Genomic DNA, 16,463 nt, shown 5'->3' with positions numbered 1-16,463 from the left:
TTGTCACATCAGTGAACTGTTCATACAAGCTATGGACTCACGTTCAAGGACTCTTCATCTGATGTTCTCAATATGTATTGCTTACTTATTTTTATTATTTCTTTCTTTCTTTTTGTATTTGCACAATTTGTTGTCTTTTGCACATTGGTCAAATGCCCGTTGGCATGGTGTTTCATTGATTCTATTATGGTTATTATTCTATCGTGGATTTATTGAGTATGCCCACAAGGAAATGAAGCTGAGGGTCGTATATAGTGACATATACCTGTATGTACTTCGATAATAAATTTACTTTGAACCTTTGAACTTTGAATTTATAGAGATCTATCAATTTGACTCCCAAGATCTTCTGTTCATTAACATTCCTTAAAACCCTAACATTTACTATATGTCCTGCACCCACCCCCCAATCACTTGCCAATATGCATAATCTTGTACTTGTCAGGGTTAAATTTCATTTAACAGAGCTCTACTCATTCCTTTCCATAACAACCTTGAAGCAAATAGAATTAAGGTTACAGTTCCCACCTACACTTCTGTCACCTGCCCACAATCATTTTTAAGACAATATCTAGGACTGCTCTGTCTCTCTTTTGAATCTATATGTATAAAAAGCTTCCTTAGGTGCACTTAGTAAATTTGGCCCTATTTAAGTCATGCGTAAAGGCAATCACAGTCAATGTTGGAAAAGTTAAAATCTAACACAACTACAACCTTTTGCTCTTACGCCTCTTTTTGTGGTTTGTTTGCATATCCATCCCCCTTGTTCCCATTGACAATTGGGAGGTTTACAGTAAATCACTGGAACTTCCCTTACTCCTAAGTTCAACCCATATGACCTTAGTTGCTGCTAGATATATCTGTTATGTTTTTCATAATCCTCCATTTCCTCTTTGTTTACCAATAGTGTGATGGACTCACTGAACGTACCATGAAACATGGTATGATGAATACCATGGTATCATTGATATAATGATATCATGGTATCATTGAATGAAACATCAGCCCCTCTACGTACACTTGTGATCTGACAGGAGCTGCAGCTGGACATACCTCCAGCAGACACATTCAACAGGGATATTGGAAATGTGTCAGCTTTGTGAGAGAAGCATATCACTGCCCCTCATTCCATAACCTTTATCCCCTGTCCCTCCTGTCTGTCTAGGTACCATATCCGATGTGGACATTGGTGACCGTGGTTTTCCATGCAGTTCTATCCCTTGTTCTTTGTATGACTTCCCTTCCCTCGATGTGTAGCCACCTGGCCAGGCTTTTGATGTACATAAGCCGAGGTCTTCCTCTAGGTTTGCTCCCCTTGTTCTTTCCAGAGAGTATGAGTTTTTCTAATTCATCTTTCCGCATGATGTGTCCTAGGAATCTGAGTTGTCTTTCTCTTATTGTTGGTATGAGTGATCTAACTGCTTGGGCTCTTCTGAGAACTTCTTCATTTGATGTGTGTGTGGTCCATGATATTTTCAACATTCTCCTGAGAACCGTAATTCAGCTGCCTCTAGTCTCTTTTCCATTGCTGGGGAAATGGTCCAACATTCACTTCCATATGTCAGGGTAGAATAAATGTAGCACTGCAGTATTCTGTTTTTAGTGTACGTGCTCATCTTTCTGTCTGTTAATATGGTCTTCATTTTCTGGAAAGCTTCTTTCTCCATTGCTATTCTGTATTTGATATCTGTGCCACACCTGCCATCACTTGTTATTTGGCTGCCAAGATATCTGAATTTGTTGACTTGTTTGATGTTTGTATTTCCGATCTTGATCACACATTGTGGGATGTTTGTTTTTCTGGAGGTGACCATGCTTCCTGTCTTCTTGGTGTTGATTGAGAGGCCTCTGCGATTACTTTCTGCTGCCACTATAGTGAGTAGTTCCTGTCCCTCCTACTAAAGAAGAAAAAAAAGCTGCTGATAATCCTTTGGTTGACCTTTGTCTTATTGCAGTGTTCTGCAGAGTGTGGAAATGGCATCCAGACAAGATCAGTTGTGTGTTTGATGAATCACATCAGCAGTTTACCTCTGGAAGGCTGTGGAAATGAGAAGCCAGCAGATGTCCGGCCTTGCAACATTGGTCCTTGCAATGAAAACTTTAGCTGGTTTACAGGGCCATGGAGCCAGGTACAGTACAAATTAACTAAACTAACATGTCATGTCAATTAAATTATCACTACATATGGTGGAAAAGGAAATATTGATCATAATCAATAAGTTAACATTTATTGATTAATAACAATATATAGAGACATATTACTATTTATTGACATAAATAGTATATTGGAGTAATTGAATAGCAACATGTCTCTACATTCTGATGCATGTTAGACTTTAAATTAGGGTCAGTCAGAAATTCAAAACTTAGCATGAATCTGACAATTATGAAGCAGATTGTCACACCGGAGAAATGTCAGAGATTAAAAAGCTGAGAGAATAGGATAAATCGAGCAAAAAAGAAAAGGTTGACAGTAAATTCATACAATGCATGCAGGCAGGATAAAGGAGGGCTGGACTGTAACTAAAGACTTCAAGAGTTGATTGCAGGGGGACTGTGCTGTGTATGGAGACATTACAGTCAGAATCACAAGCCTGGACTTCACTATAGAAATTTCACAGGCTGACTCAAACAGTCTATGCCGTACTTGGAAACATCACAGGTTGCATCAAAGAGCCTGGACTGTTTGTGAAGAAATCACAGGTTTCATCAAAGGAGGGGTCAAAGGGATGTGGACTGTATGTAGAGACATCAAGCCTGACCACAGAAGCACAGAGACTACATAGAGACATCACAGGATGGGTTCAAAATTACTCACAGCCTGACTCAGGCCATCTCTATTCTGCAGCTGCTTGGATCTTAGGCCCAGAGTGAATAAAGCAGTATTCTCTTAGTGCAAATCAAGGACACAGAGTTGGCTCCACATCTTCCAAAAATAGGGAAAGTATCTGGGCTATTTCCTTTTGCTTACTTCAATTAAGTTATTTTTCTGAAGCACTAGGAGAGAATTTCCAAAGAGATTTTCCAGCTAATCTGCTGTAACTAGCAGGGAGTTCCCGAAAAAAAATCATAGAAAGGCTTTGTTGATAGGGTTTGTGACTTCTGTAGGCTAATTGTGCCAGCTAATTGTGGACAAGCTGGAGAAGCCTCACAGAAATTTGCCCCTTAAGTCAATTTCATTGTGTTCTTTAGGCAATAAATAGAGTACAGGCATTGGAGTATAGCAACCAGTCCTTCGAGCCTTGTCTGCTGTTCAGTTACATTACAGCTGATTTGCATCTGAGGAAAGGAATAAAAAGTCAACATTTCAGACCTAGATTGTTCATCATATGTCAGCACAAAACATCGATTCTTTATTCCTTTCCTCCAGAGATGCTACTGAATTCCTCCAGCATTTTGTGTATGTTACTTTGGATTTCCAGCAACCACAGAATCACTTCTGTTTATAATTTGTGTGCATCTGTATTTATCTATTTTTTTCCATAACTCTTAAATAATCCGTTGTGTTCCTGATCTTCACCAGTGCTCAGCAGATTGTAGTAATGGTACACAACTGCGAAGTGTAGTTTGCCTGGAAAAGACGGATGACAAAGTTATGGTGGCAGAAGATGTTCAGTGCTCCCACCTAGAGAGACCAGCTTCAGAACAAATCTGTCATCTGAGGAAATGTGACGTCAAATGGTACACAACGGAGTGGAGTGCAGTAAGTATAATCATTAAGGGATTCTGTCAATGGTGGGTATAGTATCACAACTAAAGAATTCTCTCAGTGAGGAATTTGTTAATTCTGTTGAGAACAAGAGACTGCTGATGATGGGCTCTGGAAGACAAAGCAAACTTTTGGAGGAGATTAGCAGGTCAGGCAGTGTCAAGTGCAGATGGACATCAGAGGCAAACAGACAGCCAACATTTCTGGACTAATTTCTGGTATAAAGGATGAGAGAAAGGGAACACACAGAAAATGCGGGAGGAACTCAGCAGGTCAGGCAGCATCAATGGAAATGAATAAACAGTGGAAGTTTTGGACCCTTTATTATCTATTCATTTCCATAGGCGTAGCCTGTCCTGTTGAGTTCCTCCAGCATTTCATGTGTTGTTGCTCTGGATTTCCAGCATCTGCAGAATTTTTTTGTTTTTATGGGAAGATTGGGTGGATCCAGGTGAGGAAAGCTGATCGGCAGATGGAGGGGAAAGGAGCAGAGATCGTGAAAGAGGCTGGAAGATAACACTAGAGGGGATAAAGGGCTGCAGATGATGGAATCTGACAGGAAAAGATGGTGGAGAGTGGAACCAGATAAGGGAGGTGGGGAGGGCAGATGAGAACAGTGGGTGGAGGAGTGAGTAGATGATAAGCAGATAGAATAGCTGATGGTGGAGAAAGACACAGGGCCTATGGCGATGGGGTTTGGGGTGGATGTCAGAGGAATTGGGTAGATCAGGAAAGAGCCAGAGGGAAGCAGGCTATCTGAAACTGGAGAATTCATTGCCATACAACTGGATTGTGGACTACCCAGGAGGAATATGTGATGTTGTTCCTCCAGCTTGCTTTTAGCCCTACTCCATGCCTATACAGGAGTAATATATAGACTACAATTAAAAATCTACGGTGGCATGATATATACCAGAGCTGCAATAGTTTACATGTGGTTATAGTAACTAAAACATGTACTGGATCACCATACAGATTTGGATACATAACAATTATAAGCAGGGTGCAATACGAAGCAGGAGTCAGATTATCAACATCTGCAGGAAATGGTGCTGTCTTTCCTGTCAATCCCCACAACCAGCCTCCTTCTAGGTCAGTTGTAACCAATGTGAACACTGATGAGATGGAATATTTGATTCTTGTTAAGCATCCAATGTAAATAGGCACGTACAAACAAGCTGGAGGATCTCAGTAGGTCGGGCAGCATCCATTGAAACGAGCAGTCAGTGTTTCGGGCCAAGACAATTCGTCAGGACTGAAGAAGGAGGGGAGAGGGGCCCTATAAAGTAGGTGGAGGGAGGGGGAAAGTGCCAGGCGAAAAACCAATCAGAAGAAAGATCAAGGGGTGGGGGAGGGGAAGCAGGAAGGGGATTGGCAGGAAAGGTGAAGAAGGAATGTAAAGGGAAAATACTATGGGTAGTAGAAGAAGGTAGAATCTTGAGAGAGGTTATAGGCAGCTAGAAGAGGAGGTAGAGTGAAAGTGGGATGGTGGAAGGGAGAGGGACGGAATTACCAGAAGTTGGAGAATTCGATGTTGATACAAAGGGGCTGGAGACTACCCAACCTGCATTGCAGTAGAGGAGGCCATGTAAGGACATATCCAAATGGGAATGTGAAGCAGAATTGAAGTGAGTGGCAACCGGGAGATCCTGTCTGTTGTGGCGGACGGAGCGGAGGTGCTCGACGAAGCGGTCCCCCAATCTGCGTCGGGTCTCGCCGATGTAGAGGAGGCCGCACCAAGAGCACTGGATGCAATAGATTACCCCAACAGACTCACAAGTGAAGTGTTGCCTCACCTGGAAGGACTGTATGGGGCCCTGAATGATGGTAAGAGAGGAGGTGTAGGGACAGGTGTAGCATTTATGCTTGCAGGGATAAGCTCCAGGTGGGAAATCTGTGGGGAGGGACATGTGGATCAGGCAGTCACGGAGAGAACAATCCCCTCGAAAAGCGGAGAGGGGTAGAGAGGTCACCTTTCCTACCTATCCTCTCCCTGTTTCCCTTCCCCCCACCTTCTTTATAGGGCCCCTGCCCCCTCCTTCTTCAGTCCTGATGAAGGGTCTCGGCCCAAAACGTTGACTGCTCGTTTCAACGGATGCTGCCCAACCTGCTGAGTTCATCCAGCTTGTTTGTACGTGTTGATTTGACCACAGCATCTGCAGTGTACTTTGGGTTTACAATGTAAATAGGGGTCTTTTCAGGCCATTGTATAAGCTACTTGTTTCATGAGTGAATTATCTGTTGAATTCTTCCATATTTGAAAAATAATTTTCATGTTCCATTTCAAAGTGTTATAAAAGCACAATACACAATTTGGTACAGTGGTACAGCGGTACAACTAATACAGCACCCATACCGAGTTCAGACCTAACCCCCAGTGTCAGGTCAATGTTGTTTGCATATTCTCCCTGCTGCTTGTGTTGGTTTCTCCAAGGGCTTCACTTTCCTTCCACATCCTAACGACTTGAAAGCTGGTAGGATAATTAGTTCCTATAACTGGTCCCAAGTGTGTAGATGAGTGGTACAATTTAGAGGGGTGACAGGAATGTGAAGAGAATAAAATAGGATTAAAATAAATAAATAAAATAAAATGAGTGGTTGCTTGGTGGTCAGCAAGGTTGTCTTGGGCCAAATGGCCTTCTTTAGGGTCTCTGTCAATCTGTAGCTATGACCATATCAATGAGGTCAGTCAGCCATTTGGAACCTACTGGAGCAGTGTTCCTTCCCCAGTAGCTATAATAGAAGATGAATGTAATTTACTCGCCACTCGTTTCCATCTTACTCCAGCCAGGTTTTCTTTTTCAGTGCTCTAAGTCCTGTGAAAGTGGTTACCGGGTTCGGGAGGTTCGATGCCTTGCAGATGACATGACACAAAGCAACAATTGCGATTCCTTCCTAATGCCAGTCGACAGAGAAATTTGCAACACCAACCCGTGCATTCCAGAGATAGGTACAGTATAAGTGACTGACTCTAATAATGTCCATAATCTTTATAAAATAATTTATGTACTTGATATGTTAAAATACATTTTTTGTGTTTTTATCAGTGAATTTGCTGTTCCATGTGCTAAGAAATGTTTACATAGAATATCTACCTACATACAATGTCCAATTTTGATTTTACCTGGAATAAGTTGTGTTTGTGACTGCTTCTCAGTGAAAGTGGCAAAGGAAATGAGATGATCAAGCTAGAGGTGTTGCAGTAACGATTCACAGGCTTGCTGCTGTAACTGGAGAATTTGAGAGGTTGGGTAGGCTGGAACTAGTTCCCCTGGGGTGAGGAAGGCTGAGAGGTGATGCTATAGAGATTGATAAAATAATGCATTGCACAGGTACTGTAAGGTCGATAGTCACAGTCTTTTTCCCAGAGTAAGGGGATCTAAAATTGGAGGGTGTAGGTATAAGGTGAGAGGGGAAGACTTAAAGGGTCTCTGAGTGGCAAGCTTGTCCACACAGAGGCTGGTGGGATATATGGAACAAGCTTCCAGAGGAGCTGGGAGATCTTGGAACAATTATGATATTAAATAAAATACATTTGGACAAATACATACTGTAGATTGGAAAGTTTGAGAGAGATATGTGCCCAACACAGGTAAAGGAGATTAGTTTACTCAACATGGACAAAATGGACTGAAGAACCTGTTTCTTCGCAATGAATCTATGGACTGATAATCCATGCAAGTGTATCTAATCTTCATCCAGCGTCAGGAGCAACTCATGATTTCACTATTTATGCAATACTCATTTCTGATTATCCAGTCATGAGTTGGAGCTCAAAGCTCTATAGTATATTACAATACAATAGGAGCACAATGGCTATCCAACACTGCAGCCAGTGTAGCTGCACAACATATTGATCAGATTTGACTTGTCTTAGGGACGTGACTTGAGAGACTACTATTTCAAGCTAATAAATTGCACTCTATTCCAGTGATGAGAAGTTGCTCACAAACCACTGGGTAAGCTTTTTAAGCCAGGTTCAAAGCTGACAATTTCAAGAACTGATGAAATACCAGCAGTAAAAAAAGTATTCTGTTCACTGCATCGGAATGTGATCAATGCATTATCATGCTTCACTGCCTTCCAGGCTCCTTATAGTGGAACTGTGGTCTCACTGGTCGTCTTTGCCTGCTCAGTTTCCCTCTTTGCATGTATCCCTCTGATGATGACTTCCATGTCCCATTAAATGAATTTAGGACTTCTCTCCCTCTCCCCTACAGCCTGTCTGACCTCCATCACAGCCATGTTGTATGTTACTGTTGTCCAGTTCCCGTGGGGAGTGTACCCTTTTAAGGATTGCTGCATAGCCAGATGTCAATAGGACCAAGCCCTATTGGAAAATATGCAGGTCCCTTTTAGTGCATCTTTCTGGGTGTAAAACACTTTAACTCTGTTTTAGATTTAATTGTGGCAAATTTTAAGTCAGATTCAGCATTAGAGTAAAATGCAGTGACAAAGAAAGGCTCCAATCTAATCTGCAAACTCAACTGAGCAACGTCTGTTAACTATCTATCCTCATGCGCAAAAAGAGTGATGGAAGCAAGCAGCCAGTTATCAGCTGGCAAATTAATTCACTCGATCAGGCCTAATGATGCGCACCTGTGTTATTTCTTTCTCATTATATTTCATGTTATGGAAATGGTTCTTGAAGCTTATGGTAACACATGCAGCAGTGCGGTGAGTCATGATTAGAGAAGCCTGCCGAAAATTAACTCCCTTTTCTCTTAAAGAATGCCTTCACATGTGAAATTGGCTAAGAACTTGCTGTGCTGTGAAGAGAACAAGGTACATTTGCTTTTCAAAGGTGCTTAAAAAACATATATCGAACATTCATTATTCCCCTGCCATTTTGTCTTCAGTTCCACCAGTGTCAAAAGTACAAACCTTTCCCAACCTTCTGATGCATATGAAAGGAGAAGGTGCATTAGCACAAGTGGGTCAGTTTGCAGACATCTGTGATGCAAAAAAAAATGTTGTGTCATTTGTTTAAAACCACATGTAGCTTACAGTGTTTCTGAAGAACACTGCCATTGAAAATATTGAGGTTAACAATTTGAAATATGAGGAAGGCTGGCTTTCAAACAATAGAAACTGGAGATGAGATTGCTATCTAGACTTGGCTTGGAGTATAATAAATATGTGGAAGAACGGGGGCAGGCTCTTCTGGCTTCAAAATCTGACAGCTGGGATGATGGAAAATAGATGGATTGGCAGCTGAGGGTGAGTATTTGCAGCAGATTCCAATTCTAAAAGGGGCTCCACCCTATTTAAACAACTGCCCTAAATTCTGGTTATCAGAATCAGGGCAATTATTGGCCAACATTCCTCACTTCAAAAGGTTATATCCAACGCTATCTCAAGATTGCACACCAGCCAGCTCAACAGAGTTCTCCATAGCTAAGAGTTGGCATGAGTTCCAAGAAGACCCTTCAAAGCAGACCATGCAAAAAATAAATAATGTAGCTCTCCATTCCACCCTTCCTGGAGCATGGAAGTGTGGAGGCTATTTTTACTTCACTTTTGAGAGATTTCGACAGGTTACTTTGATCCACAGTTGGAAGCTGGCCCTCATGTTAATGAGCTCAACATTTTTATTTACAAAGAAAATAATCCACCTGCTGTCTTGTGGTACTTAGTTAGCATGTGTGAGGTGTTAAATTGGCCATTTTATTTTTGCTGGAAAAGATTGCATCTAACTACTTTGATACCAGTCCTTGAGCATCTTCTCTAATTCCTTGTGGAGTTCCCACCCTTCTCAGATAGGCGAAAAAGACCCTGAAGTCCCACAGCAATCTCCTGCCATAAATGGAGCTTCAAAGAAAATACAGAAGCCTTGTGCACCTACTTCCACAGGAGTTACACTGATTGGTGCTCAGATTCTCGTGGTAGATTGGAAACAATTACACAGTATTTCATGATCAAACTGAATAGAGCACCAACAATCACAAACAATGTTCATGATCATAAGAGCGTTTTCTCTTTGGCATGGGAAGAAAAATTCTGAAGTTGATCATTTTTGTTCAGATGTCAAATCAAGAATGGTGTTTTTCCTATGACACCGATGCCAAATGCAAACCTTAAATTGCAATGTATTTTCTAATTATTTAGTAATTTTAAAACAAGGAATTGCTGGGCACATCTCCAGGTATCTTTTTTTAAAATACAGTAGATTAGATTAGATTCAACCTTATTGTCATTGTGCCGAGTACAGATACAAAGCCAATGAAATGCAGTTAGCATCTAACCAGAAATGCAAAGAATAGTGTTATTTACAAGATAACTGTGAATAAAAAATAAGTGCTACAGCACACAAATATAAAAGTACTGAGACAGTACAATATGGGTGCAATACTGCTTAAGAGATTAAAATTTGACCACACTAACTTGTCTATGTCTGAACAGAAAAAGTTACCTTTATAAGTACTAATCGTTGGATTCTGTTTGTCATTTAGATTAATGGGCACCTTACAGTTACATTCAAGTCTTTGCAAAGAAATCTTAAACAAATCTTCAGACCTTCCTTCTTGGCAATTCTACCTCTGAGTTATGGGTCTTTGCATTCTTGATGTAGCAACTGCTTACAAACCAAATATTCTCTCCCACCCTTCATTTGCATATGTCCATTGTCCCACTCACCATGAAAGCACAGTTCATTGTAATAGCAGGGAACTAAGTTTGCTTTGATATTTCGGGTTGGTTGCACATTTGATGATACCATTCTGTTCTAGATGGGCTTGTCTTTGATGAGCCACCTTCTCAAATGGCTGCAGTCCTTTTGGAAGGGGAAGTCCAGGGTGTAGGCCCAGGAATAACGAAGAATTAACAATATATCTCCAAGGCAGGATGATGCTGCGTGATGGGAATTTTGCTCATTGTGGCTGACTGCATTTGCCGAAGGGTTGCAAATGGAATTGGAGGTTGTACAAACATCAGCAAACAAGCCTTTGGATGGAAGGAAGGGAATTGATGCAGCAGCTGAAGATGGTTGAACCTAAGACACCACCCAAAATATTATGCAATATTGTCATAGTGAAACCCCGCTGGTTTCCTTGGCTGCACAAGTCTAGAGAAGACACATTCTTGTCCCGGTTTGTGTGATCACTGTGTAATTTGCTACCCTGTTACAACCCAGTGCAGACAGCACACTGCATACAACTAAAGGAATTATATTTATGAAACTTACTTAACTAAACGGTTAGTAAAGAAAAGGAAGAAAAAAACCAAAAGGGCCCATTCTAATTAACCAGTCAAATGTGCACAAGTGGAGCTCATCTTGAACTTCTGTGTCACTCATGTGCTGGGTCAGCGTGAAAGCACACGCCACCTTCCAAACGTCACTTGCAAACCATCTTGAATAAACGGGTCTCCCACCGGATCCTATCCTATGACCAGTGTTTTCTCTCTTCATCTCCCGCGGAACTAAAGTTCCAAGACCACCCATAGTGCCCCTCGCCAAAGAACATCCCTCCAGTTCCGCCGTCCTAGTTGGACGGCACACATTCCTCATCATTCCTTATCTTCAAAAATAACCCAAACAGGCTGAAAGCACAGTAGTCTGCTCTTACAGAACTGCTGAATGAAATGCCTACAGCATAACAGTGAAGATGTGAACCAAGGCATTACAATAGTGTTAAGATAATAATATTCTCAACCATCAGATCATCCAACTAGTGGAATATTTTTCCCTTGATGCGCATTGACTTCATTTTTATCAGGGTTCCCTGATGCCACATTTGGCTAGTATTGGCTTGATGTAAAGAGCAGTCCTATCAAATCACCTCTTTGGTTCAGAATATCTGGGCTCAATCACCCCTGGGGAAAAAAATTAACCTAACCTTGGTGAGTAGGTATTACTTGATAGCAGTGTCAACAACCGCTTCCATTGTTTTAGTGATGATTAAAATAATTGGTCAGGTTGGATTTATCCTGCCTTCTGTAAATAAGACATACCTCAACAATTTGTGTGCTGGACATACCTCCCTCTGCACCCACACCTCAGTGAGTTCCACGCCCACTATGACACTGAGCTCTGCTTCCATCACCTCCATCTACGTGCCTGCTTCTTTGGCAAGGACTCCCCAGCCCACACATGATGCCTGCTCCCATCTTCAATCCTCCTCCTCTTCTTGGACACCCAGCTCTAGTCTTCTGCCTGTTCTGGATCTTTTTATCAGTAACTGCCAACAAGACATCAACCATCTTGCCATTAAAACTTCAATCTCCAATTCAAAACCCGCTTGATTTGAACGGGCTGCTCTCCACTCTCTCTGCTCTAATCTCAACCTCACCATCAAACCTGCAGATAAGGGAGGGTGGGGGTGTTGTAGTAGTCTGGTGGACTGACCTCTACCTTAGGCAACTTTCAGACACCTCCTCTTACTTAACCCTTGAACAGGACCCCACTAAGGAGCACCATCTTGTGAGTGCTGATGAAAGGTCTCAGCCAAAACGTCAACTGTTTACTCTTTTCCATTGACACTGCTGAGTTCCTTCAGTGTTTTGTATGTGTTGCTTTGGATTTCCAGCACCTGCAGAATCTCTGGTGTTTGTGAGTTACCTCAGCAATTCTCCTTGTTTAGTAGGTAGTTGCCAGTAACCACAATGGAGCAGCTTGTTTAGATGTGCGGTTAGATACGGAGCATAGCATTCAGTAGGTACTACATCCAGGAGATTATCTGGCTGTATAACCTCTGCTAAATCAAATGTTCTTAGTTACTTCATGACACCACATGGGATGAACTGAATTGCCTTCTGTGATGGTGGTAATTTCTGGAGGAAGCCAAATAATTCCTCCACTTGGCCCTTGAATGCTTCAGTCATCATTATAGATAAGGATGCTTTTAGAGACTCCTCTTCTCTCTTTGTTTCATTGTCTATAATGTATAGATCAATTTCTTTCAGACCATTAACTTCCCCCCCCCCCTTAGCATTATGTATTGATCTGTGGTCTGCAATTGTGCTGTTGTTCGCCCATGGGCAGTGCTCTCCCTCTCTCTCTGCGGTGTGAATACACTAGTTAAAGGCGTCTCCCACGTGTGTACTGTTATTTAATTGATATGTAGTTGTGCACAGACACAACGTGGTCCATCACCATTCACAAGTAGATGTGGAAGGTCTGCAGGGCTCCAGTTTGAACCATTGGCTGTAAGATCAGTTAGCTCAGTTTATTCTGGGCTGCTTAGCTCACGTGTGATGTGTTGGTGCAACTTCACCAAGCTGGCACCTTTTTAAATATGAATTTGACTGAAAACCTCTGCTGGATGATGTCTGAAGGTCAGGGTCATGTAATTGGCAGAAAGCAATGACTGCCCCCTCAACTGCAGCAAGAACAGTAAAACAAGTGTTGGTAGTCACTTCAAGTCATTTCATCTAGATTGGATAATGTCATTTTGGAGCCAACTGTAAGTGTAATTGAACCTGTAATTAGATTCATACCCACCCACACCATGGCCTCAATCACATCCCCCAGTGGACTTGTAAATTCAGCTCAGATTGCATAGCAAAGCTTGTTCTCTGTTCCATGGACCTTGCTGGGTAGAGGAGGGAGTGGTATTAATACTCAAGCCAAAAGTAGTAGAAACTGCTTTTTGTAAGAGAATTAGCACCATCTGCCACCATCTCATGGTAGTGCAACTGTTGTGACTTCAGGCATTTCCTGAAGTTGTACCAAGGTGGAAGGAGATTTATGAAACTGATTCCAGGGATGTGGCTGTTTAGTTGCATTAGGAACTGGGGTTGTTCTCCTTGGAAAAGAGGTTGTGGGATGTACAACTTCCCATTTGTAGTTGGTCAAGAACCACAGGACATGGAAGTGATGAGCAGAAGAATGGAAATGACCTGAAGAAACACTGCGTCTAGCTGGGGTGCATTGAGCTACTAAGCTTAATGGATGACTTCTTTGTTGTAGCCTTGTTTTGTACTGGAATCTTGCAGTGATTTTGTGGGCACCAGTACACATTTCTACGCTTTGGGTTTTGGTGTGGTTGGACAAATCAAGCAGGCTGACAATCTCTTCAGATCCGAGTGATTTGAATAAGGCACTGAAGAAGAATGGTTATCTATTAAAGGAACAATAGCATAATGATTAGCACAACGCTTTACAGTAACCAGTGGCCTGGGTTCAATTTCCAGTGCTCTCCATAAGGTGTTTGTACATTCTCCCATGACCACATGGGCTTCCTCTGGGTGCTGCAGTTCCCCCCCACAGTCCAAAGACCTACCAGTTAGTAGGTTAGTTGATCATTGTAAATTGTCCTGTGATTAGGCTGAGGTTAAATCAGGTGTGCCGGGCTGTGCAGCTCAAAGAGCCAGGTGGGCCTATTCTACACAATATTTCAATAAAATAAACATAAAATAAGATATTATGACAGATGTGAGCAAAGCAAAAACCATCAGGACACTGGATATCCAAAATGGATTTTGGCATGTGGAGATTGACAGGGAGAATTGATTTCTGATTACTTTTAACACTTTTTTAGGAGATATTAGAAGAAAATTCATGAGCAAGAATTCCAGTGAATCAAATAAAAAGTCACAGAAATAAGCAGAAATATGTTTGAAAACCAAAGGAAAAAGCTGACCTCACTCATAGATACCTCAGACAAGTTCATAAGAGCAATAACCATGGAAGATGGCCAACCAAAAGCACGTGCAGGTGGATACTGAGGTATAATGCACTTAAATTGTAAAATAGCTATTAGCTGCCACATTTAGGCTTGAAAGATTGTACCAGGACACATATGGGAGATATGTACTCATCGCAGATCATTAAGTGAGTGAAGTGAATCTCCTGTAAGCTTCAAAGATATATGATACAGATAATCTCACTATCCAGATGTACCTCATAGACACCCCTGTCATCCAAATCTTCTTGCACAAAAAACAGATTGCAGGCTGGTGGAATCAGAGAAGGTGAATGTGCTGAAGGAGCCAACTATTGCAGAACTGTTTATGGAAGAGCCACAGCAAGGCATGTCATTTAATACATTACTGCAAAAACTGTCTTCAGTTGTTCTGAGAGATGGCCAGAAAGCAACAGGAGCAAGGTCCGTTAATTCTGCATTCCAAATGAACTGTAATTTCTCAGTGGTAAGAGAGTAGTGGTCTCAAAGACTTAAAGGAGAGAAATAGGAGAGAATGGTAATTTGAAAACTTGTGAAAAAAATGTATTGCCAGGAACAAACATAGAAATCAGAGACTTTTCACAAAATTATGATGTGTGCCTATGTTTAGAGAAAGTCCAACTGAAGGGGATGAATAGAGCTTGAGTGAGGCCAATTTCTTCACAATTAAGGCTGAAGTCCACCTGATGATTGTCAATTATTTTTGAAATGCACTGGAAAATAACCATCTGACTTAACCACAATTTTTATTTTAAAAATAACCTTTATTCATAATAAAATATATACACAAAATTACACAGTGCAAAATCTTTGTACATTCTTAGTGTACTTTTGTCAATACTTTAATTCGACCATCTCTTCAGCTATAATTCAGTTTGCCAGCTTTGCCTTATGTAATATTTCAGACGAGATTGCAGCAGACATGGCGCACAATTTTCTGCAGGTGACTTTTCAAAGTTTGTAGCCAAGTGAGAATTAATTGACTTGTAGAGTGTCATTCACACACTACCCGCAGTCCAGACAGAGAAAGCTGTAAGAGAAGCCAAATCACTTCTGAGAAAGGGAAAACAAGCACATATGGACACATACCTCAGTCTCTTGGATTATAAAAATATGTCAATGCCCAGCCCAAATGATCTGCTGACCCAGAACAATACTTCCAACAGCTGCAATGCTGCTGAAGCTTCAACTTTTAGCTGGAATAAGCAGAGAGAGAGAGAGAGAGAGAGGAAGATCAAGCTTTCTATAGCAACAAGGTTGTTAAGAAGATGCCACCACTTAAATCATTTGTTCCAAATTGAACCTTGACACCAACATGAAAGAAAGCAGCAAGCTGTAATCATCAGGGAGGTACAACTAGGTTTTGCGAAGTAAAGACCAGGAAGTATACCACATGAATCATCTGAGGGAGACTGCTGGAAAAGTGCAGGAGACTGAAGTCAATGAGTAACTAAAATAGGACATACCACATTCCCTGCTGTAGAGTGTACCTAGGCCAAGATGAATGGCAGCCAGTGATGATCTGATATGAGAGAACTTTCTCCAGCTATGAGGAGTGAGATGCTTATATTGTCTGGAGTAGAATGGCTGTTTAAGGATTTTATGTTGGAGGAGGTATGTATAAATGTGATACAATAATACATAATAGTTGGCACCTCCTTCGTACAAAAGATGTTACTGGGATACGGTTTTTTCCCAGTGTGTTCAAGAAGGATTCCTGCCACCAAATGTGGACAAGCTGACTAGAAAGGAGGCCTTACTGAATCTAGTACTAGGCAATGAACCTGTTCAGATGACAGATTTCTAGATGGGCTAGCATTTCAGAGACAGTGACCTCAACTCCCTAACCTTTAGCATGGCCATGGGCAAAGACAGGAGCACATGATTTGGGAAATTAGTTAATTGGGGGAGGGCTAATTATGATGGCATTAGACAGGAACTTGGGAGCATAAATTGGAAATATTTGTTCTCATGGAAAGGCAGAAGAGAAAGTGGAGCTCTTTAATGAATATTTTGCTTCAGTGTTCACCAAGGAGAGGGACATTAATCAATTTAAAGTCAGGAGGGGATACATCCCAGGCTGCTGCACGAAGTGAGGTCGGAGATTGCTGGAGCATTGATGATAGGTTTGA

General features: G+C 41.5%; 1 protein-coding gene across 2 annotated transcripts in view; it reads left to right on the top strand.

Moving 5' to 3' along the window:
- Positions 1-16,463, top strand: part of adamtsl7 (ADAMTS-like 7) — a 501,077-nt gene that overhangs the window by 474,195 nt on the left and 10,419 nt on the right. For both annotated transcript variants that reach the window (XM_059965295.1, XM_059965294.1), the window contains 3 exons: positions 1,956-2,129; positions 3,524-3,703; positions 6,515-6,659. In XM_059965295.1, coding sequence (XP_059821278.1) covers positions 1,956-2,129; positions 3,524-3,703; positions 6,515-6,659 — 499 coding nt within the window. The remainder of the gene's footprint in view (positions 1-1,955; positions 2,130-3,523; positions 3,704-6,514; positions 6,660-16,463) is intronic.

Source organism: Hypanus sabinus, chromosome 3, assembly GCF_030144855.1.
Source record: "Hypanus sabinus isolate sHypSab1 chromosome 3, sHypSab1.hap1, whole genome shotgun sequence".
NCBI lineage: Eukaryota > Metazoa > Chordata > Chondrichthyes > Myliobatiformes > Dasyatidae > Hypanus > Hypanus sabinus.
This window is presented reverse-complemented; position numbering and strand designations above follow the sequence as displayed.